Below are 25,478 nucleotides of genomic sequence, written 5' to 3' on the forward strand. Positions count from 1 at the left end.
TAGTAAGAGTGGATGTTTTATTGTATTAAAAACTATTTCAGAAATCCCCATATTTTAAGACGGGGATTTGATGAACAAGGTGATGAATAAGCAAGTGGCCTAAAGCTCTACAGACCTGATAAAGACAATTCATAAAAAATCCATAAATAATACAAGTGCTTCTAATTGACACAACCAGGGTCAATTAAATTTAACGCCAAAGGATATTAAGGAGAGACATAATTGTTGAATATTAAAGATGTGAAAGAAGAAAAAAAAATAAAGTAAAACAGGAAAAAGTTATACCATGCAAAAAAATCAAAAGATAGTTAAGAGTTGCTATATTAATATCAAATAAAGGAGGATTCAGAGCAAATTACCAGGTATAAAAAGTGACCTTATAAAATGATAAAAGGGTCAATCTACCAAAAAGACATAGTGATTTTAAATGTGTATGCACCAAACTATAGGACTGTGCAACACATGAAACAAAAACTGATAGAACTGAAAGGAGAACAGACAAATCCATAATTACAGTTGGAAAGTCTAACACTCCTCTCTTAATTGATAAAACAACTAGACAATAAAATCAGCAGTGATACAGAAGGACTCAAGGATACCATCAACAATCAGGATCTATTCAACATATATAGACTACTCCAACCAGCAAAAGCCAAATAAACATTCTTTTCAAGAGTCCATAGAACACTTATCAAAACAGACCACAGTGTAGGCCACAGCAAACTAAAAGAATAAAAATTGCACAGAATGTGTTTTCTGACCACTACGGAATCAAATTAGAAATCAGTAACCAAGGGGCGCCTGGGTGACTCAGTCATTAAGCATCTGCCTTCAACTCAGGTCATGATCCCAGGGTCATGGGATCAAGCCCTGCATCGGGTCCTGGCTCGGCAGGAAGCCTGCTTCTCCCTCTCACACTCCCCTTGCTTGTGTTCCCTCTCTCACTGTCTCTCCCTGTCAAATAAATAAAATCTTAAAAAAAAAAAAAAAAGAAATCAGTAACAGAAAAATGATAGAAAAACTTCCAAACCCTTGGATACTAAACAACATAATTTCATGGATCAAAGAAGTTTCAAGGGAAATTAAACACACACACACACATGCACACACACACTGAATACAAAAGAAATACATATTGAAAATTGTAGAACACAGCTATAGCAGTAACAGAAAAGAGAAAAAAAACCTCAAATCAATAAGCTGAACTGCCACCTTAAGAAACCTGGGAAAAAATACCAAAATAAACCAGAAGTAAGTAGAAAAAAGAATACAATAAAGAGCAGAAACTACAGAAACTGAACACAGAAAAACAGAGGTAATCAAGGAAACAAAAAGTTGGTTCTTTGAAAAGTTTGATAAAATTGACAAACCACTACAAATGATAAAGAAGATCAGAGACATGATTCAAATTACCAAAATCGTGAATGAAACAGGGTCACAATACAGATCCCCCAACCATTAAAAGGGAATACTATAAACAACTTTACAGTCATAAATTTGGCAAATGAGAAGAAATGGACAAATTCCTCAAAACCACAAACTATGAAAACTCATCTGAGATGAAAGAGATCATGTGAATAGGTCTATAACAATTAAAACACTCCCCAAAAAAGAAATCTTCAGACCTAGATGGTCCCTGGAGAATTCTACCAATGTTTAAAGAATTAACACCAATTCTACATAATCTCTTCCAGAAAACAGATTTAGAGGAAAGAATACTTCCCCACTCATTTATGAGGCTAGAATTACCCTAATAGAAAACTGACAAAGATAGTACAAAACAAAAAAACCCAGAAAGCAACAGACTATTACTCCTCATGAATATAAACATAAACAAGCTTTATCAAAGTATTATTGATTAGAATTCAGAAATACATAAAAGAATTATACACCATGATCAAGGAGGGTTTAGGTCAACAAGACTGATTCCAAAAATGATCAATGCAATCAACAGGCTAAAGTGAAAAAAAATGACATGTTCATATATTAGTATAGAGAAAGGACTGAACAAAATCCAACACACATTCATGATGAAAATTCTCTGCAAACTAGGAATAGAAAGGAAACTTCTCAACTTGATAAAAACCATCTTTCAAATATCTATAGCTAACATTTATTTAATGGTGAAAGACTGAATGCTTTCCCCTATAGATCAGGAACATGGCAAGAATGTTCACTTTCATCATTCTTATTCAACATACTATTGAAAGGTCCTAGCCAGTGGCATAATGTAAGAAAAGGAAATAAAAGACATATAGATCAAAAAATTGAGAAAACTGTTCCTATTGGCAGATGACATGACAATCCACATAGAAAATCTAGATCTACAGGAAAAACCCAGAACCAGAAAGTGAGCTTAATAAATTCATAGGATACAAGATCCATATACAAAAGTCATTTGTATTTCTAGGGGCGCCTGGGTGGCTCAGTCGTTAGGCATCTGCCTTCAGCTCAGGTCATGATCCCAGGGTCCTGGGATTGAGCCCCGCATCGGGCTCCCTGCTCGGCGGGAAGCCTGCTTCTCCCTCTCCCACTCCCCTTGCTTGTGTTCCTGCTCTCGCTATCTCTCTGTCAAATAAATAAATAAAATCTTAAAAAAAAAAAAAAGTCATTTGTATTTCTAAATACCAGCAATAAACACATGAAACTGAAATTTAAAAGACAATACCATTTATAATCCCACTCAATATGATGAAATACTTAATAAATCTAAGAAAGCATATGTAGAACTCGTATTCAGAAAACGAGAAAATGTTGATTAAAGAAATTTAAAAAATGATTTAAATTAATGGAGAGATATACGTTATTCATGGATTGGAATATTCAACATACTAAAGATGTTAACTCCAAAATGATATTTAGGTATGACACATTTTCTGTCAAAATCCTGGCAAGATTCTTTTTTTAGATAAACACAAGCTAATTCTAAAATTATGCAGAAAAGCAAATAAATTAGAATATATAAACAATTATGAAAAAGAAAAAGTAGGAGGAATCACTCAACTTAAGACTTTTTATAGTTATAGCAATCAAGACAGTGCAGTATTGGTGGAGGGGTAGACACATAGATCAGTGGAATAGAAAACCCAGAAGTAGATCCATACAAGTATATATAGTCAACTGACTTTTGACAAAAACACAAAAGTAATTCAATAGAGAAAGGATAATATTTTTTTTAAATGGTGCAAAGCAACTGGGTAATTGTAGGAAAATAATGAACCTTGACCCAAACCTCATATCCTACATAAAAATTAACTCAAAATGGATCACAGATTTATTTATGTTAAAAATGTTATTTATGGGGCGCCTGGGTGGCTCAGTCGTTAAGCGTCTGCCTTCGGCTCAGGTCATGATCCCAGGGTCCTGGGATCGAGCCCCACATCGGGCTTCCTGCTCCCGCAGGGAGCCTGCTTCCCCCTCTCTCACTCCCCCTGCTTGTGTTCCTGCTCTCGCTGTGTCTCCCTCTGTCAAATAAATAAATAAAATCTTAAAAAAAAAATTTATTTATTTATTTGACAGAGAGAGAGAGAGGGAACAAGCAGGGGGAGTAGTAGAGGGAGAGGGAGAAGCAGGCTCCCCACTGAGCAGGGAGACCAATGAGGGGCTGGATCCCAGGACCCTGGGATCATGACCTGAGCCGAAGGCAGACGCTTAACTGACTGGGCCACCCAGGCACCCTGTGGATCACAGATTTAAACGTAGAATGTAAAACTATAAACATCTCAGAAGAAAACAAAATTTTCAGTGTCTTGGCCTTGGTAAAGAGTTTAGACATAACGTAAAAAGCACAATCCATAAAAGAAAAAAATATTGATAGATTGGACTTCAAAATTAAAATCTTTTACTCTTGAATGACTCTGTGAAGAAGATGAAAAGACAAACTATCAGGAGAAAATACTCGCAAACCACATACTTTACTCTTATGCAAGGACTCGGGGAGTACATAAAGAACTCTAAATTCAACAGTAAAAAAATTAAAAATCAAGTTAGAAAATAGGAAGACATGAAGATATATTTCAAGGAAGATGGCAAATAAGCACACAAAAAGACGTTAACACTATTAGCCATTAGGGAAATAGAAATTAAAACTACACTGATATATCAATACACACTTACCAGAATGGCTTAAAATTAAAAAGTAATAACACTACTAAATGCTGATGAAGATGCAGAGAAACTATCACTCATACAATGTTTATGAGAATCTGTTCTGGCAGTTGTGATAAATAGTTTGAGAATTTTTTTGAGTACTAAACAGAGAATTGTCATATGACCCAGAAATCACACTACTGGGCATTTATCCCAGAGAAATGAAAAATGTACATCTACACAAGATCCTCTACACAAATACTCACAGCAGCTTTATTTGTAATAGCTAAAAACTAGAAGTGATCAAAATGTCTCTCAACAGATGAAGTGGTTAAACTATGGATCACCCATATCAATGGAATACTACTTGGCAAAAAAAAGGAACAAATTATTGATAGACACAACTTCTTGGATGAATTTCCAAGGTATTATTCTGAGTGAAAAAAGTAATCTCAAAAGCTCACACACTATATAATATCACTTACATAACATTCTTTTTTTTTTTTTTTTTAAGATTTTATTTATTTGACAGAGAGAGACACAGCGAGAGAGGGAACACAAGCAGGGGGAGTGTGAAAGGGAGAAGCAGGCTTCCCGCTGAGCAGGGAGCCTGATGCGGGGCTTGATCCCAGGACCTTGGGATCATGACCTGAGCCGAAGGCAGACGCTTAACGACTGAGCCACTCAGGCACCCCACTTACATAACATTCTTGAAATGACTGAATTATAGGTGTGGAAAACCAGATTAGTGGTTGCCATTAGAAATGGTAGAGGAAGAAGGGAATGATTGTGACTATTAAAAGGCAGCACACAGGGGTGCCTGGGTGGCTTAGTTGGTGAAGTTCTGCCTTCGGCTCAGGTCAGGGTCCAAGGGTCCTGGGATCGAGTCCCACATTGGGCTCCTTGCTCAGCAGGTAGCCTGCTTCTCCCTCTTCCCCTCCTCCTGCTTGTCCTTGCTCTCTCTCTCTCTGACAAATAAATAAATAAAATCTTAAAAAAAAAAAAAAAAAAAAAGGCAGCACACAAGGCAGAACTTTGTAGTGGTGCAATAATTCTGCATCTTAAATACGGTGTTGTTGCCGGAATCTACATAATAATAAAACGGCATAGAACTACATATATACTACTGTCAATTTCCTGGTTTTGAAATTGTACTATACTTATATAAAATGTAATCATTGTGGGATATTGGGTGAACCATACAAAGGATCTTTCTGTACTATTTTTATAACTTTTTATGAATCTTAAGTATTTAAAATAAAAATAAAAAATAGAGGAATAAAACCATAATGCACATTAGAATAATACAGAGGAAGATTATTTAAAATGCTGATTATATTGGTAGGGTCATATTTTCTTGGGGAGAGATGGAAAACATGTCTAAGGACATTCTCATCTCTATAAACTAAAGGTAATTTCCCTGAGTATGAAAAGAAGAAAGATTATTTACTCCTTTCAATAGTAAACAACTGAAATAGCTGTAAAATACATGACCAAACCCTGAGATCAGGCCAGTTCAGAAATACTAGACATCTGAACAACACTAAGCAGCAGCTCTAAGAGCAGGTATTGCCTCCCCATGATTCCCTATCCATTGGGAGTGTTTCTAAAATAAAAGAGAACTTGTGGAGAAGAACTTAACTTAGAAACTTAGAAGACTTAGGATTTATAAGATGTAAGGAAAGGGTGGGAGACCTGATCTTCAGCAAAAAGAGAGCAGAAGCAATGCAAATTCCCAGATGCACGGATCTGTTCCATCAGTGAGTGCTGAACACGCTACACTCCTGAACTGAAGTTACCATTAAGTGATGGCAGTTTTAAGATGGATTTGAAAGCCAGAAGGTCTAGTCCCCAAGTCTGGAACACATGCCCACCTTCCTCTGGTCTAGAAACAGAGCCTCACCCTCCTATCATCTCAGATTTACCCTTTGCTGTCTGCTCATGAGGATCATAAACTAAGAATCAGGCAATGTCTTTTTAGTATCCAAAACCCTTAGCACACTGGGATTGAAATATAGAATAAAGTAGTCAAGGTTCACTGAATGAATGAATGAATGAATGAAACTATGGTTTAAAAGCTGAAGGAATGTACCTTTTTTTTGTGGGGGGGGGTCATTAATTCCTGCTACTTAGTTCAGGTTTAAAGCCTAACCCAATGACGACCACACAGCTGAATTATGGATAGTCTGAAATGGAATGCTGTATAACTGTAAAATACCCCCAAATGTCAAAGACTTAGTACAAACAAAAGCCAAAACTCAGAATGTAAAATATCTCATTATCTTCTTTAGATTGATTCCATTTTTGAATGGTACTACTGGGTTAATAAAATATTTTATTAAAATTAATTCTGTGTGTTTCTTTTTTTTATTATTACGTTATGTTAGTCACCATATAGTACTTCATTAGTTTTTGATGTAGTGTTCCATGATTCATTATTTGCGTATAACACCTAGTGCTCATTGCAGTATGTGTTTCTGTTTAATTTGGATACTAGGGCATTTAATTACATATGCAGCTCACGTTATATTTCTACTGGAGCACTAATCTAGAGGGCAGAGAGTGCATAATTCTCTCTTAGTTGATGCCATGAACTCATGAAGTTCTCTAAGCTCTAGCCAAGAAAGTACCTTTTGCTCATCTGAGTCTACTTTAAAGCTTCTGATGACTTTTAAGATGAAATGGTAGATATGAGATGCTTTCCGCTAGAGAAACCACGGTGGTTTTTCTAAAACACTTTGTTTTACAAACAAAGAGAAGTAGGTATGCATATGAATATATTCCATCCAAGGGGAAAAATAAAATCTAGTTGTAGAAAAACATACCTGGGATATCTGACATATAGTTTAACAATATGCATAATATTTTAATTATACTTGAAATTGGTGGGACATAAAAAAAATAAAGGAAAAAGAAAACATGAAAAACATAAGTGTCTGAACTCAGGGTTTTAGAGGTAACTTCATTTCTCTCAAGATAAAGCCTACCAAGTCTTCACATAAAACACTGTGTGAGCTCTGTGTGGGATAAGACAAGGAACTGTGAGCCAATTCCTCCAGAACACTTGTAGCTCTTCCTTCAAACAGCTGCTTTTTCTAAACACAAAAGTGAGAACAGATGAGAGTTTTCACCTGAAGTCAGAGTGTGAGGGATTTTTATCTTAACACCGAAGAGATAAAACTCTTCCTGATTCATGATTAAGTTTGCCTATTTCTCCCTCTTCTGGGAGAGTTTAGGAAGCTTCCTGGAATGGTCTTACTTGCTCTCAAAGGGTCTGTGGCATTTGGCCCTACAACACTGAGGTTTCCTAGTAGATGAAGCTCTATCATTAAAGATTTCTGCCTTCCATACACTCAAGTCCCCTCCACACTCTGAATCTACATCTCCACCTAACTTCTCCTGGAAGACTGATTTGATCAAGTTGCTTCTTGAAAGCTAACAGGATTATCCATTTCTTAGTGATTGCTATCATTAAATTTCTACGAGTAAAATCTCTCTATGTCCTGCCTATACCCTTGGTGTACAAGTCAGTAAATTAAACTATGTATTACACAAATGAAATGGATCCCAGTAGTAGAAAACTTTGGTGCGATCCTCTGTTTTCTAACTACAGTGTAGATAAACTTTGCTTCTTCAATGGATACTTTAAACAAAGTTCTAAAAATGCTTTCTATAGTTCTGGCATTTGGTATTAGAGGGCGCCGATTTAGATACCCTTAAAATTTATGACCAGATAAGTCAATCAATTGCTAAAATAGTCATATTTAATTTGTTCTTAGCCTTGAAGAACAATTCTATTTTTCAGTTAGTGGTTTCAGATGTATCCACGAAAGTTACAGTACAATTGTTTAAAAATCAGTGTAAAGATACACATAATAGGATTCTTGTTGTATTGTCATAAATACGTGCAGCTAGCATGATGTCTCAGCCACACAGATGGCTCCTGTCAGCATGTAGCTCATTGAAACATAGGCCATATTCAATAAAAATGACTAGACATCAATAACTTAAAAATAATTACATGCTCACATTATAATTATTTGTTTAAACACCAAAGTATATGTATATTTCACTTAAAAAATACTTCTAGTGGCATATGCTATATATAAACAATAGTGAATATAAACAAAGACCTCCACAAAGAAATAAATCAATTCCCTCTGAAATATATATGAGTAGTAATATAACATCTCTCCAATTGGGATAAAATGAAATACCAAAGTATAAAATCAGGACATAAATCTCACATAAAAATTAATAATGCTGCCCACTCCCAAATCAGGAAGATGTACAGAATAAAAGAAAAAGGACTTAGGAGAGAGTCCTCTTAAGACAAATCTTTAGGTTGTGATGTTCCTTTCATTTAATATTTTATCTTATCTCCCAGGCAAGCAAAAAAAGGGAGGGAGCAGAGTTCTTTAATAGTACATAATAGCATGCTGCTAGGAAGTAGGCAAACTCCTCCTTTGGAAATTATGAACAGTTGACATGAATTCTGTTATATGTCTGTGATAAAGTTTTCTGATTTTATCTTTTCTATTTTATAAATAGTTATGATAGGAACATACATGACTATGATATTTTGAACTATATGCATAATCCGGTAAATCTCAGACATGAGAACCTAATTCTAAGCACAAAGAATTGCTGATAATGCTGACCATATTCTAATTGTTGAATTTATGTAAGTTATATACATATCTATTAAATAGACCATAAAATGGATTAAATCTTTGATTCACTACTAGAAAGTAATTCTAAGAGAACATTTTAAAATGCATATAAAATCATCTTTTCTCACCTCTTTGCCATATAATAAAGTGAGTTCTTAGAATATGAGAGAAAACTAGTAACAGATCTAATTGTGTATATTCTGAATTTCAACTGGTAGGCAACTTTCCCACTGATACTGATACAACAGCATTTATTTCTACACTCAATTTTAATAGTAATACAGGTGGGCCATTATGTGACAGGCCAGGTAGATCCTTTGGGTCCATCTTACAATCCCTTCTTTGAGATTCAAAGGGATAAATAATAAGAGTGTTGATGGTTTGAGTCTAGAAATGTTTTCTTTTTTGATATTTTGGCTTCTCTAGTTCATTTAAGATATTTAAACAAAGGCTCTGTAAAATGTATATATTGTGAAAATTTAGAATTTACTTAATGTGCAAATCTTCAAACACTGATGTTAAATGCTTTGAAACAATATTGGAAATATGTTAAAAATATTTACTTCAGTCCAAGATAATGCTATTTATAAGAACATGCTTGTACACAAATCAATAATGTCATACTATCTTTAAAAATAAACTTTTATAAGTTTATACATTTTAAATGAATCTTCTCACATAATCACCATCTTTTCTCACATAATCACCATCTTCCTATTATTCCTAGCTTACTTCAACTGTTTTTGCGTGAATGATTAGATACCTTCCCACATTGTTGTTGTTCTTTTCCATGTTACCCATTTCACCACTTTATTGGTATTCTGTCCCTCAGATGAGAATATTTCACCGGAAGCAGACTTATCCACTCTCCTCTGAAAGTAGCATCTTCTCCTATAGCTCATTCTTATCTCTCTTCCCTCTTTCTTTCCCTCCCTAAATTTGAAATCCATCTCCTTTATCTTCCTTCATTTCTTCAAAAAATGTCTATTTTTTTTTTCATGTTTCTTTCCATATCCTAAGTGGCTGCCAACAAGTATTATGGACGGTATCTCTCTCTTCTCCACCATCCTTCTCTGCCTTCTACTACAACCAGATTTCTTTCTCGGATGCCAGGAAATGTTCCGAGGACATGCTTACATATGCCTCACAAACCTCTGAAGTAGATTCTACTTCAGATCCTCAACTAAGAGTGTCAAGAAGGGCATTTAAATTTCCCAAGATATTCAGGGAATGGTAAAGAACAAGGACTCAGACTATAACTTTTAATCTTCCCAAAGTCTTATTAGCCAGATCAAAAAATGTTACCTACACTCAACCTGGGGATTTTGAAACATAACACATTTTGATTCCCCAAATTGCTACCTAACAAACTCACTCTGGCCAAAGAAGGATCCCACTGCACCTCCCCATCATCAACATTTTGTTTAAAGATACTGGGTTCCTGCTAAAAAACGAACATGTAGAGTAAAGTATAACTTTTTAGAAGAGAAAAGAAAATCTTTATTATAGTAAATGGTTTCTAAAATAAAGTAATTTTATTTCAAATGAATGCTAAGTCCAAAAAACATAAAAATCAGAGAATAAACTCAATATTTAATGTTAATAGCTAATAATTATCATTTAACTAAGTAAATAAATATATGTAACTACCTCTTTAACTAAATACAACTCAGTAAAACTACTTTTCCAATAATTCCTGGATAAAATTTTAAATCCTATTTTCAAATGGACTTTACACCAACTTCAACTATTTCCCTAAACATACAACTGTGTGCAGCCAAAATCATACACTTACTATTGCCTAAATGTATCTTCCTACCTCATCACCTTTACTTGTATTGTTCCTTTTGTAAGGGATATTTCTCCCATTTCAAACTGCCAAACCTCTCTCAATCCTTCAAGGCTCCTCAGTGTGCCTTTGGGGAAAGGAACCTTGAACTAGTGGTCAGTGGCCTGAAGTTAGAGTACTATCTCAGCCACTGATTAATTATGGAAACTTTAATATGCCATTTAATCTCCCTACCTTTTGTTAACTTAGATAACTGTAAAACAAAAGTGCTAAGCCAGGTGATTCCTATAGTAGTAGATGACAAGAAGCCTAAAGTCTGGGTTTGTTAGCAGTGCTAGGCTAGAAAACTGACCTTCATTTCACCCAAAATTATAGTAAAACTAACTGAGGAATGTCTTGGGGTTGTTTTGTACCATTTACTTTTGTCTGATTAACAGCCAGTTTTCAGAACAGAAAGATCAAGGAACCCAGAGATGGTATAAAAACTCCCATGAGGATGGGAAAATGGAACTTCTCACACTTAAAGAAATCACCAGTCTTCTTAGTGTCTGAAAGCACAAACTTCTGGAGAAACAGGGAAAGCCTAAACCCCCATCTATAAGCAAGAGGCATAGTCTTATTTTGCAATTTCCTTCAAATAGGTAAGTTTCCACATCCTTTAAAGAAATATATCATCTCTGTCTACCAGCATCTTTTACTTTCTAGAATTCAACCACAACCTTCACCTTTTTCACCAAGCTCCTTGATTCTTCCAACTAGACTTTCCCAATCCTCTGAACCTAACAGAACTCACTACACTTTAATTGTATCACATCACCAGTTCCTTTAATAAACACTTGCTAATGGAGGAAAGAATCCTTACTGGTCTGTATATTTTCTTTCCCAATTCTTACTTCTACTTCAAGAGTCTAATAACTGAGATGGGAGAAGCTCACAAACTTTTGTTGAATAAATTAATTATTAGCATTGTACCTTATGTAGAGCACACAAAAAATAATTACTTACTAGATGAAAATGAAAAAAAGTATTTTATAAACTTTAAAGCCTGTACCTAAGTTTTAAATATTGGATTGTTGATTATATTAACCATTATAGTTCCCTGTTCATTTCTGTTACTAGGATTCCACTGCTAAAATAAGGCAAAAGAAGAGTCAAAGGTGGCTTACTAGGCATTCTCTTAACAAAAAATGTCTATTAGTTGGCACCCAACAACAGGATTATGATGACTGGATGGCCATGTGATGATTCTCTGGCTCAGGCACATCCTGAATTTAGTTTCAGACCTCAGTGTATGTTAGCCTAAATATGTTTTGAAAAACAAGAAACATGGTTACTTCCTACTGTTTAGAAGAAACTATTCCCTAACCATGCCTAAAACATAACCTTTACTATCTATATCTTAATGCATTTATACTTCTTAACAGCCTCAACATTTGAGTAATTATAATAGAATATATTTGAAAAATTTCAACAACAACAAAAGAATAAGCTACATCACATATTTCCAAAGAGTCATGCTGCTAAAGAGGGAAGACTGCTTTTTTGGATTTCTATTTCTTTTAGGGCATGGGGAAAACTACTCTCATAAATACATGCAATGAGAGGAGACTAAACACTCAAATAAAATGGGCTATATAGTGTGCAGAATGGAAAAGCTACTAAATGCACATTCATTTATATAAGACACACAAGAGAAGCTTTAGAAAGTACATGAACACCTACGAGACAAGAAAAATCAACTTACCTAAAAAAAAAAAAATTACAGCCATGGCAGATTCAAAATTATTAGATTAGAGTAAAAAGAGTGGAACAAACATCAAAAGAGTAAATGACATGAGAAGAGGTTAAGGTCATATGTTACTTACAGGAATTCTTCTCCAGGGTGTTTGAGTATATTTATCAGCATATGTGCATTTTTCCTCTTTAGATTTTTGGTGACAGTTACACCGAGTTGCCTGAATAAAACCACAAATTTTTACACTGGTATAATTCTATAAACACACATATACATACAAAAATAATTAGAGGCTCTCTTAAGGGGTAAAAGACCACCATCACAAAAAAAGGGCAAGCATCCAGGTCTATTCAGTAGTCTCCCATCTTATTTAGAGACTGGATTCTAGAGTCAGTCAGTAAAGCTAAAATTTTGAATAGTAAAAATTAACCTTGGGAATCTCTTACGTTGTCCATAAACACACTATCTATGATCTTATGTACATAAATACATACAATACTATTGTATATAAATGTAGAATATATATACAACATACAGATTATAAAGAATACAATTGCAAAATATAATGTATTTGTCTAAACTACCATGGTACTACAGTCACTACACCAGTTTCTTAAATTCATTTTTGATGGCACTCCATGGATATTAAATACCACAGTCTACAGATAAGGTTGTCTATTCACATGTGTAGTGCTTTTAAGCCTCCTTAATGAGGTGTTAACCTTATTGGACTGAAGAATTTGAAGGACCACTGCCTTTTGACAAGATGTATCTGACCATTTCAGTTCACAAATGAATTCTCTACATATGATTCCACTTAAAGCATACTCATTTAGTCATTTATACAACACAAAGCAATGTACCTATTGTGGAAACTCTGGTCTCTCAAATAAATAATGATCAAATTTAAAAAAAGAATGAAAAGATTGATAATGAGAATTTCTCCTTAGTGTGAAGTTGGAATATACCATATTATTTATTAAACAACCTCACCAGAGGTAAACATACTTTCTTGTAGGAAAACCCACATAACAAATTCTTGACTACTGCATCAAATTAAAATTAGGTGTCTTATTTTTAAAAATTTACCCAAATTCAGCATTTTTCTTAATTTTAATCAGATCATTCCATTTTCCATATATAAAATAAGATCTAATTAAAAACAAAAATCTCTGTAGTATAGACATTTTTCCATTCCTTATAGTACAGGTGAAATATTTCCCATTCCTAAGAAATGGGATAGTGACTGAAACAAAATTCACTATATAAGTAGGCAAATTAAGAGTCTCATGGGGGCACCCGGGTGGCTCAGTTGGTTTAGTGTCCGACTCTTGGTTTCGGCTCAGGTCATGATCTCAGAGTCCTGAGATGGAGCCCCGCGTCTGGCGTGGCACAGAGTCTGCCTCAGATTCTCTCTCCCCCTCTCCCTCCACCCCTCCCCCTGCTCACACTCTCACTCTCAAAAATAAAATAAAATAAAAAAATCTTTAAAAAAAAGAGTCATAGAATTCACTATAATAGGATGTAACTTTTAATATATATGGAAGGTATATAAAAAAAGATAGAATATTTATCTTAATGCAAGCACATTATGTATTCTACCCTGACTACTGCAATTCCAGAAGCAATTTCCTTTCCTTTTTGTAATCTATCTGCTAACATATGAAGAACACTATTTGGCAAATGTTTGAATTTTTCATAATTTGAAAAACCTAGTTTTTAGTGACACTTCAATAGATGTAAAACAACTACCCAAATCATTCTCTGTCCACATGCTTTTCTTTGTGCTAATAGATTGTTTGGATGATCACATTCTATGTAGTCCCGTATTGAGGGAAGTGTATCCTACCTTTTGACCCAATGATACATTTTGATTAGTCTGAACCAATCAGATTAATCCCATTTCACCATGCTTAGAAAGGGACAAAGAATCCAAACCTAGCCAATAAAACATGTGAAAAGTCTGGGTAATTTCTGAGAAAGTGCTCTTGATTTTAACAATAGGCATGCTAGAGGGATGCCTGGGTGGTTCAGTCAGTTAAGCATCCAACTTCTGGTTTTGGCTCAGGTCATGATCTTAAGAGTTGTGGGATAGAGCCCCGCATCAGCTCCGTGCTCGGCGTGGAGTCTGCTTGAGAGTCTCTTCCTCTCCCTCTCCCTACCTTTCTCTTTCTCTCTTTCTGAAATAAATATCTTTAAAAAAAAAATAGGCATGCTAGAGAAAACAGGTCCTTTTCCTACATTTGGGGACTAATACAGAAGTATGTGACACATAGAACTATAGAAGACATCTTGTAACCATCACAGGACATACAAAAAGATTCCAGAAAGCCAACCTAGAACTTCACCATTACCCAAATGACCATTTAAGTAACCATGAGATCTATACAATTTTGCTATTTGAGTTTACAAATGTTCTAATTTTTAAGTCACTGTTGGTTAGGGACTTTTACTTGGAACTTATAACATCTTAAGATATGCATTGATTTACTAGCTGGGTGATCTGGGGCAAGTCATTAAATAAGAGTTAATATTTATCATGTACCCATGGTCCAGGTATAGCATTAGGTAGTTTGCACACATAGCTTATTAAACTACCATAATCCTATATGGTATTATTTTTATTACCCCCACATACAGAAGAGGCTTAGGAGAAATTAAGTAACTTCCCTAGAACAACATGGTTATTAAGTTTCAGGGCCGGATTTGAACCCAGATACATGCAGCTTTTCATAGCTGGTCATAGTTTTTCAAATATATGACAGTGCTAACTGCTTAAGCAGACTTCTACTTTCTATGGCTCTATAAAGAAAATTCTACACTAATAATTTCACTGATTATTCTGAGGGTTCAATGAGTAAATGTATCTAAATTAACTATTACTTAACTAGTATACTGAGAGGAAAATAAAAGGGCATTCTCAGCATCTTAAATGAGGTTTAAATAGCTGAGCTTCTATATGATCCAGTTAAATACTTAGAGCACTGCAATCTGATTTTATATATGCACATTTCACACAAAATATGAATTCAACACTTTATATTGTCACTTTTCTGAAAGTCTGCATGCAAACCCAGGTTGGGGTGAGTGCATATTTAAAAAAAAAAAAACAAAAGATAAAAGGCATAGAAAGCTAGAACTAGAAAGGGACTTTGAAATCACCTAGAAAATCCTTCACATTTTTTCCTTCTTTTTCCTTAAATTCCAGTGTAATTAACATACAGTGATAGATTAGTTTGAGATGTATAACCCAGTGATCCACCAATTACATACATTACTGTGTTCATCAAGACAAGCACAGTCCTAATCCCCTTCACGTATTTCACCCACCTCCCTACCCACTTCCCCTTTAGTAACCATCTGTTAGTTCTCTATAGTTAAGAGTTTGTTTCTCACCTCCCCCACCATTATTTGGTTGTTTTGTTTCTTAAATTCCACACATGAATGACATCCTATGGCATTTGTCTTATTCTAACTGGCTTATTTCATTTAGCATTATACTCTGCCTCTATCCATGTTATTGCAAATGGCAAGATTTCATTCTTTTTTTATGGCTGAATAATATTCCAATACATATACATATATATAAGCATGTGTGTAATGGAATACATATATATGTGTGTATATACATATACATATACATTACACATATATGTATTACATACCCATCCACACACACTCTCTCATATATATATATAAACCATATCTTCTCTATCCATTCATCTATTGATGGACACTTGGGTTGCTTCTATAGTCTGGCTATTGTAAATAATGCTAAAATAAACACAGGGGTGTGTATATCCCTTCAAATAGTGGGGTTTTTTTTTGTTTTTTTAAAGATTTTATTTATTTATTTGACAGAGAGAGATACAGCGAGAGAGGGAACACAGCAGGGGGAGTGGGAGAGGGAGAAACAGGCTTCCCGCCAAGCAGGAGCCCGATATGGGGCTCGATCCCAGGACCCTGGGATCATGACCCAAGCTGAAGGCAGACGCTTAACAACTGAGCCACCCAGGCGCCCCTTAAATAGTGTTTTTGTATTCTTTGGGTAAATACCCAGTAGTGCGATTACTGGATCATAGAGTAATTCTATTTGTAACTTTTTCAGGAACTTCCATATTGTCTTTCACAATGGCTGCACCAGTTTGCATTCCCAACAACAGTGTACAAGGGTTCCTTTTTCTCTACATCCTCGCCAACACTTGTTGTTTCTTGAGCTACTTTAGCCATTTTGACAGGTGGGAGGTGATATCTCACTATGGTTTTGATTATCCCTGATGATAAATGATATCATTTCATGTGTCTGTTGGCCATCTGTAGGTCTTCTTTGGAGGAATGCCTGTTCATGTCTTCTGCACATTTTTAAACTGGATTGTCTTTTGGTATTGAATTGTGTAAGTTCTTTACATATTTTGGATACTGACCCTTTCTTGAATAGGTCATGAGCAAATATCTTCTCCCATTCAGTAGGTTGTCATTTACTTTTGTTGGTTGTTTCCTTTGCTGTGCAGAAGCTTTTTATTTTGATTAAGTCCCAATAGTTTATTGTTGCTTTTGTTTCCCTTGCCTCAGAAGAATATTGCTATGACCAATGTCAAAGAAATTACTGCCCGTGCTCTCTTCTAGGATTTTTATGGTTTTAGATCTCATATTTAGGTCTTTAATCCATTTTTAAAAGATTTCATTTATTTATTTGAGAGAGAGAAAATGAGTGGGGGGAGGGGCAGAGGGAAAGAGAGAAGCAGAGCCCCTACTGAGCAGGGAGCCTGACGTGGGGCTCAAGCCAGGATGCTGAGATCATGACCTGAGCTGAAGGCAGACACTTAACCGACTGAGCCACCCAGGCACCCTGGTCTTTAATCCATTTTGAGTTTATTTTTGTGTATAGTGTAAGAAAATTGTCCAGTTTCCTTCTTTTGCATGTAGTTGTTCAGTTCTCCCAACACGATTTGATGAAGAGACGATCTTTCCCATTGCATATTCCTGCTTCCTTTGTAGATTAATTGACCATATAATTGTGGGTTTATTTCTGGGCTTTCTATTCTGTTCCACTGACCTATGTGTCTACTTTTATGCCAGAGGCATTCTGTTTTGATTACTACAGCTTTGTAATATAACCTGACATCTAAAATACCTCCAGTTTTGTTTTTCAAGATTGTTTTGACTATTTGGGGTCTTTTGTGGTTCCATACAAATTTTAGGATTCCTTCTTCTAGTTCTGTGAAAAATGCTGTTGGTATTTTGATAGCAACAGTATTAAATCTGTAGATTGCTTTGGGTAGTACAATTTAACAATATTTGTTCTTCCAATCCATGAGTATGGAATATTTTTCTTTTTTTTTTTTTTAAGATTTTATTTATTTGGCAGAGAGAGCACAAGCAGAGTAAGAGAGAGGGAGAAGCAGGCTCCCTGCTGAGCAAGGAGCCCGATGTGGGACTTGATCCCAGGACCCTGGGATCATGACCCGGACCAAAGGCAGCCGCTTGCTTAACCGACTGAGCCACCCAGGTGTCCCTGGAATATTTTTCAATTTCTTTCTGCCATATTCAATTTCTTTCATCAATATTTTATACTTTTCAGAGTACAGGTCTTTCACCTCTTCGGTTAAGTTAATTCCTAAGTATTTTATTATTTTTGGTGCAATGGCAAATGGGATTGTTTTATTAATTTCTCTCTGCTGCTTCGTTATTAGTACATAGAAATACAACAGATTTCTGTATGTTGATTCTGCATCCTACAAGTTTACTGAATTCATTTATTAATTCTAGTAAGTTTTTTGATGGAGTCTTTGTGTTTTCTATATGGAGTATCATGTTATCTGCAAATAGTGAACATTTTTCTTCTTCCTTACCAATATGGAGGACTTTTATTTCTTTTTGTTGCCTAACTGCTGTGGCTAGGACTTCCAGTACTATGTTGAATAAAAGTGGTGAGAGTGGACATCCTTTCTTGCTCCTGCCCTTAGAGGAAAAGCTCTCAGTCTTTCCCCATTGAGTATGATGTTAGCCATGGGTTTTTCACATGTGACCCTTATTATGTTGAGATACGTTCTGTCTAACATACTTTGTTGAGGATTTTTATCTTGAACAATGTTATAATTTATCAAATGCTTTTTCTGCCATCTCTTGAAATGATCATATCTTTTCTCTTATTGAGGTGATGTATCACATTGACTGACTGGCAAATCTTGAACCATCCTTGCATCCCAGCAATAAATCCCACTTGATCATGGCAAATGATTGTTTAAATGTATTGTTGGATTCAGTTTGCTCATATTTTGTTGAGGAATTTTGCAACTATATTCATCAAAGATACTGCCCTAAAGTTCTTTTTGTGATGTCTTTACCTGATTTTATTTGTTGGTAGTTTTTTGATTACTGATTTAATTCCATTCCGAGTAACTGCTCTTTTCAAATTTTCTATTTCTTCCTGCTTAAGTTTTGCAAGGTGACATTTCTAGGAATTTATCCATTTCCTCTAGGTTGTACTGTTTGTTGGCATATAATTTTTCAAAATATTCTCTTACAATCATTTGTATTTCTGTGCTCTTGGGTGTTATTGCTCCTCTGTCATTTCTGATTTTGAGTCCTCTTTTCTTTTTTTTCTTAATGAGTCTGGATTAGATGTTTATCAATTTTGCTGAACTTTTCAGAGAGCCAGCTCCTGATTCCATTGATCTGTTCTATTGTTTAAGTTTCTATATCATTTATTTCTGCTCTAGTCTTTATTATTTCCTTCATTATGCTGGTTAGGGTTTTGTTTGTTCTTTTTCTAGCTCCTTTGGGTGTAAGGTTAGGTTGTTTATTTGAGATGTTTCTTGCTTAAGGTAGCAATTTTCATTTCTCTCCATACAATTTTTTATTTCTTCTTTGATTTCTTGGTTGACCCATTCATTGTTTAATAGTATGTTAGTTAACCTCTATGAATCTGTGCTCTTTCCAGATTTTTTTCTTGTGGTTTATTTCTAGTTTCATAGTGCTGTAGTCAGAAAAGATGTATGTGTATGACTTGGATCTTTCTGAATTTGTTGAGACTGGTTTTGTGGTTTAATATGCGATATATTCTGGAGAATGTACCATGTGCACTTGAAAAGAAAGCGTATTCTGCTGCTTTAGGATGGAATGTTCCAAGTATTTTTCTTATTATTATGTTCAATTAGCCAACATATAGTACATCAATTTTTGATGTAGTGTTCAACGATTCACTAGTTGCGTATAACACCCAATGCTCATCACCACACATGCCCTCCTTAATACCCACCACCTGGTTACCCCATTCCCCCCACCCCCTGTAACCCTGTTTGTTTCCCAGAGTCCAGAGTCTTTCATGGTTTATCTCCCTATCTGATTTCTTCCCATTCATTTTCCCTCCCTTTCCCTGTGGTCCTCTGCGCTATTCCTTATGTTCCACATATCAGTGAAACCATATGATAACTGCCTTGCTCTGACTGACTTATTTCACTTAGTATAATCCCCTCCAGTTCCATCCATATTGATGCAAATGGTGGGTATTCAGCCTTTCTGATGGCTGAGTAATATTACATTGTATATATGAACCATATCTTCTTTATCAATTCATCTGTTGAAGGACATCTCAGCTCCTTCCACAGTTTGGCTATTGTGTACATTGCTGCTATGAACACTGGGGTGCATGTGCCCCTTCTTTTCACTACATCTGTGTTTTGGGGTAAATACCTAGTAGTGCAATTGCTGGGTCATAGGGTAGCTCTATTTTTAACGTCTTGAGGAACCTCCATACTGTTTTCCAGACTGGCTATACCAGCTTGCATTCCCAACAACAGTGTAACCCCTTTCTCCACATCCTCACTAACACTTGTTGTTTCCTGTCTTGTTAATCTTTGCCATTCTAACTGGTGTAAGGTGGCATCTCACTGTGGTTTTGATTTGTATTTCCCTGATGGCTAGTGATGTTGAACATTTTTTCATGTGTCTGTTAGCCATTTGTATGTCTTCTTTGGAGAAGTGTCTGTTCATGTCTTCTGCCCATTTTTTGACTGGATTGTTGTTTTTTGGGTGTTGAGTATGAAAAGTTCTTAATAGATCTTGGATACCAGCCCTTTATCTGTAATGTCATTTGCAAATATATTCTCCCATTCCATAGGTTGCCTCTTAGTTTTGTTGACTGTTTCCTTTGCTGTGCAAAAGCTTTTTATCTTGATGAAGTCCCAATAGTTCATTTTTCCTTTTGTTTCCCTTGCCTTTAGAGATGTGTCTTGAAAGAAGTTGCTTTGGCCAATGTCGAAGAGGTTACTGCCTATGTACTCCTCTAGGATTTTGATGGATTCCTGTCTCACACTGAGGTCTTTCATCCATTTTGATGAATTCCTGTCTCACACTGAGGTCTTTCATCCATCCATCATCTTTGTATATGGTGTAAGATAATGGTCCAGTTTCATTCTTTTGCATGTGGCTGTCCAATTTTCCCAACAATATTTGTTGAAGAGACTGTCTTTTTTTCCATTGGATATTCTTTCCTGATTTGTTGAAGATTAGTTGACCATAGAGTTGAGGGTCCATTTCTGGGGTCTCTATTCTGTTCCACTGATCTATGTGTCTGTTTTTGTGCCAATACCATGCTGTCTTAATGACCACAGCTTTATAATATAGCATGAAGTCAGGCATTGTGATGACTACAGCTTTGGTTTTGTTTTTCAACAGTCCCCTGGCGATCTGGAATCTGATTCCATACAAATTTTAGGATTGTTTGTTCCAGCTCTGTGAAAAAATGTTGATGGTATTTTTATAGGGACTGCACTGAAAGTGTAGATTGCTCTGGGCAGCACAGACATTTTCACAATGTTTATTCTTCCAATCCATGAGCATGGAATGTTTTTCTATCTCTTTGTGTCTTCCTCAATTTCTTTCACAAGTGTTCTGTGGTTTCTAAAGTATAGATCCTTTATCCCTTTGGTTAGGTTATTCCTAGGTATCTTACGGTTTTTGGTGTTATTGTAAATGGATTCCTTAATTTCTCTTTATTCAGTCACATTGTTCGTATATAGAAATGCAACTGATTTCTGTGCATTGATTTTGTGTCCTGCCACATTGCTGAATTGCTGTATGAGTTCTAGTAATTTGGGGGTGGAGTCTTTTGGGTTTTCCACATAAAGTATCATGTCATCTGTGAAGAGAGTTTGACTTCTTCTTTGCCAATTTGGATGCTTTTTATTTCTTTTTGTTGTCTGATTGCTGAGGCTAAGACTTCTAGTACTATGTTGAACAAAAGTGGTGAAAGCGGGCATCCCTGTCGTGTTCCTGACCTTAAGGGAAAAGCTCTCAGTTATTCCCCACTCAGAATGATATCTGCTGTAGGCTTTTCATAGATGGCTTTTATGATATTGAGGTATGTTCCCTCTATCCCTATATTCTGAAGAGTTTTAATCAGGAAAGGATGCTGTATTTTGTTAAATGCTTTTTCTGCATCAATTGAGAGGATCATACGGTTCTTTTCTCTTCTTTTCTTAATGTGATCTATCACATTGATTGACTTGCAAATGTTGAACCAGTCTTGCATCCCAGGAATAAATCCCACCTGGCTGTGGTGAATAATCCTTTTAATGTACTACTGGAGCCTATTGGCTAGGATCTTGTTGAGTATTTTGGCATGCATGTTCATGAGGTATATTGGTCTGTAATTCTCCTTTTTGATGGGGTCTTTGGGATCAGGGTAACGCTGGCCTCATAGAATGAGTTTGGAAGTTTTCCTTCCTTTTCTATTTTTTGGAACAGCTTCAATAGAATAGGTATGACTTCTTCTTCTTCTTTAAATGTTTGGTAGAATTCACCTGGGAAGCCATCTGGCCCTGAACTCTTGTTTTTTGGGAGGTTTTTGATTACTGTTTCAATTTCCTTGCTGGTTATTGGTCTGTTCAGATTGTCTATTTTCTCCCTGTTTCAGTCTTGGTAGTTTAGAAGTATCCAAGAATGCATCCATTTCTTCCAGATTGCCTAGTTTGTTGGCATACAGCTGCTGGTAATAAGTTCTAATAATTGTCTCTATTTCCTTGGTATTAGTCATGATTTCTCCCCTTTCATTCATGATTTTATTAATTTGGGTCCTTTCTCTCTCTCTCTCTCTCTTTTTTTTTTTGGTAAGTCTGGCCAGAGGTTTATCGATCTTATTCTTTCAAAGAACCAGCTTCTAGTTTTGTTGATCTGTTCTACTGTTCTTCTGGTTTCTATTTCATTGATTTCTGCTCTAATCTTCATTATTTCTCTTGTCCTGCTTGGTTTAGGCTTTATTTGCTGTTCTTTCTCCAGGTCCTTTAAGTGTAAGGTTAGCTTGTGCATTTGGGATTTTTCTAATTTTTTGAGAGAGGCTTGGATGGCTCTGTACTTCCCTCTAAGGACCGTCTTTGCAGTATCCCATAGGTTTTAAACCAATGTTTTCATTTTCATTGGTTTGTATGAATTGTTTAAGTTCCTTTTTAATTTCCTGGTTGACCCATTCATTCTTTAGCAGGATGCTCTTTAACCTCCAAGTGTTTGCATTCCTTCCAAATTTTTGATTGTGGTTGAGTTCCAGTTTCAAAGCATTGTGGTCTGAAAATATGCAGGGAATAATCTCAAATCTTATGGTATCAGTTGAGACCTGATTTGTTACCAGCATGTGATCTATTCTGGAGAAAGTTCCCTGTGCACTCAAGAAGAATGAGTATTCTGTTGTTTTAAGATGGAATGTTCTGTATATATCTACGAAGTCCGTCTGGTCTAATGTGTCATTCAAAGCTCTTGTTTCTTTGTTGATCTTCTGCTTAGATGATCTGTCCGTTGCTGTGAGTGGAGTATTGAAGTCTCCTGCTATCAATGTATTATTATCAATATGATTTTTTATTTTGGTTACTGGTTGGTTTATGTAATTGGCTGCTCCCATGTTGGGGGCATAGATATTTACAATTGCTAGATTTTCTTGTTGGAAAGACCCTTTAAGTATGATATAGTGTCCCTCTACATATCTTACTTACAGTCTTTGGTTTAAAATCTAATTTGTTATGAGGATTGCTACCCCAGCTTTCTTTTGAGGTCCACTGGTGTGGTAAATGGTTCTCCATCCCCTCACTTTCAGTCTGGAGGGGTCTTTAGGTTCAAAACAAGTCTCTTGTAGACAGCATATGGATGGATCCTGCTTTTTTTACCAACCTGCAACCCTGTTTCTTTTGATGGGAACATTCAGCCTGTTCACATTGAGAGTAACTATTGAAAGATATGAATTTAGTGCCATTGTATTGCCTGTAAAGTCCCTGTTTCTATAGACTGTCTCTATTAATTTCTGGTCTATATTACTTTTGGCACCTTTCTTCTTTTATAGAACCCCCCTTAATATTTCTTGCAGGGCTGGCTTGGTGGTCACATATTCTTTCAGTTTCTGCCTGTCCTGAAAGCTCTTTATATCTCTGTCCATTCTGAATGACAGCATTGCTGGATAAAGTGTTCTTGCCTGCATGAATATGTCTTGCCAGCCCTTTCTGGCTTGCCAGGTCTCTGTGGATAGGTCTGATGTTATTCTAATGTTCCTCCCTCCGTACGTAAGAAATCTCTTCCCCCTAGCTGCTCTTAGGTTAGCTTCCTTGGCTCTAAGATTTGCAAGCTTCACTATTATATGTTGGGGTGTTGATCTATTTTTATTGATTTTGGAAGGGGTCCTCTCTGCCTCTTGCACAGGAATGCTTGTTTCCTTCTCCAGATTAGGGCAGTTCTCAGCTATGACTTGCTCAAATATACCTCCTAGTCCTCTCTCTCTACCTCCTCGGGGATCCCAATAATTCTGACATTGGAACATTTCATGGCATCACTGATCTCTCTAAGTCTTTTCATGGGCTAGGGATAGCTGCCTATCCCTATTTTCCTCAGCTTCCTTCCTTTCTATCAGCTTATCTTCTAGATCACTGATTTGATCTTCTGCCTCATTTACCCAGAATGTTAGAGTACCAGTTTAGACTGCATCTCATTCATACCATTTTTAAGTTCGGCCTGATTAGATCTCATTTTTGCCCTTAGAGATTCTATACTGTCACTAATATTTTTTTCCAGCCTAGCTATTGACTTCATGATTGCTATCCTGAATTCTATCTCTGACCTCTTGTTTATATCCATATCCATTAGTTCTCTGGCAGAGGACAATTGTCTCTGGTTCTTTTCTTTGTTGGGAGTTCCTCCTCCTAGTCATTCTGTCGAGGGATGGTTGAGCGAATGAACGGAGTCCAAAATATCTCAAGCAAAATGCACCCCAGAAAAAATCCAAAGTGGTCGAAAGCTACCAGAGATATGCAACCAAAGCCAAGATGATCCAAAACAAAACAAAAAGCGGGGGGGTGGGGGGGAGAGGAGAGAGATTATAATCTCTCAGGGTGGACAAAGCAGAGTGATCTGCCTGTTCCTGATTGATTTTTGGTCTCTGTGTTAAAAGACACTATATCCCCAAATTGCAAAGAAATCAGAATATTATATATATATATATATATATATATTCTTGATATGTATGTGTATATATATCAAGATAAAATTGAATAGAGTGAAAAACGGGCTAGTATGGGGCATAAATCTACAAAACATAGATGTGAAAAACATAAAAGTTAAAAAGCAACTTAAAAACTTAAGTTGGGAAGAATCTATTTGAAACGAGAACAGGGTAAAAAAAAAAAAAAAAGAAAGAAAGAAAAGAAACAAAAGAAGAAATGTAAAATTTTAGCCTGAAGTATAAACGAGTTGTGAGGGAACACCTGGAGCTCCCTATATTATTTTCCCCTGTTGCTCGAGTTTTACAATCCCGTGGGAAATTAAGCTTATCATTCACCTGTTCTTCCAGTCTGTCTTCTGGGGGAAGGGTCTGCTGCTCAGCTTCTCGGGCGTCTTTGCCTGGGTGGAGATGCCCCACCCCTTCTCAGGGGGATGGGCTTAATGTGAGCTGGTCAGCTGTGTGGCTTTTGTTCCCTGGTGTCTTTCCATTTCTCTTTAGAGGGTCAGAGCATATATGGCTATGTGGGAATCTGTGGCCCAGAGCAAAAAGTAGTCGTTTTTTTGCTTGTAGAGATCCAGATAAATCTTCTTACATCTCAGGCTGAATTTGCGTGTGTTCAGAGTGGTTTGATAGATATCCAGCTCACACTATTCATGCCCAGTGCAGCTCTCCCGGGGGAGTTACGGGGACCTGCGAGTGTCTCTGCACTTTGTG

The 25,478-nt window shown here is 36.1% G+C and overlaps 1 protein-coding gene across 11 annotated transcripts in view; it reads right to left on the minus strand.

Moving 5' to 3' along the window:
* Positions 1-25,478, minus strand: part of CCSER2 (coiled-coil serine rich protein 2) — a 191,255-nt gene that overhangs the window by 18,476 nt on the left and 147,301 nt on the right. For all 11 annotated transcript variants that reach the window (XR_013449713.1, XM_036103961.2, XM_078077490.1 and 8 more), the window contains one exon: positions 12,417-12,506. Coding sequence is in view for 10 of the 11 variants with exons in the window: in XM_036103961.2 (XP_035959854.1) it covers positions 12,417-12,506 (90 nt within the window). In the remaining variant the exon portion in view is untranslated. The remainder of the gene's footprint in view (positions 1-12,416; positions 12,507-25,478) is intronic.

This window comes from Halichoerus grypus, chromosome 7 (genome assembly GCF_964656455.1).
Source record: "Halichoerus grypus chromosome 7, mHalGry1.hap1.1, whole genome shotgun sequence".
Taxonomy (NCBI): domain Eukaryota; kingdom Metazoa; phylum Chordata; class Mammalia; order Carnivora; family Phocidae; genus Halichoerus; species Halichoerus grypus.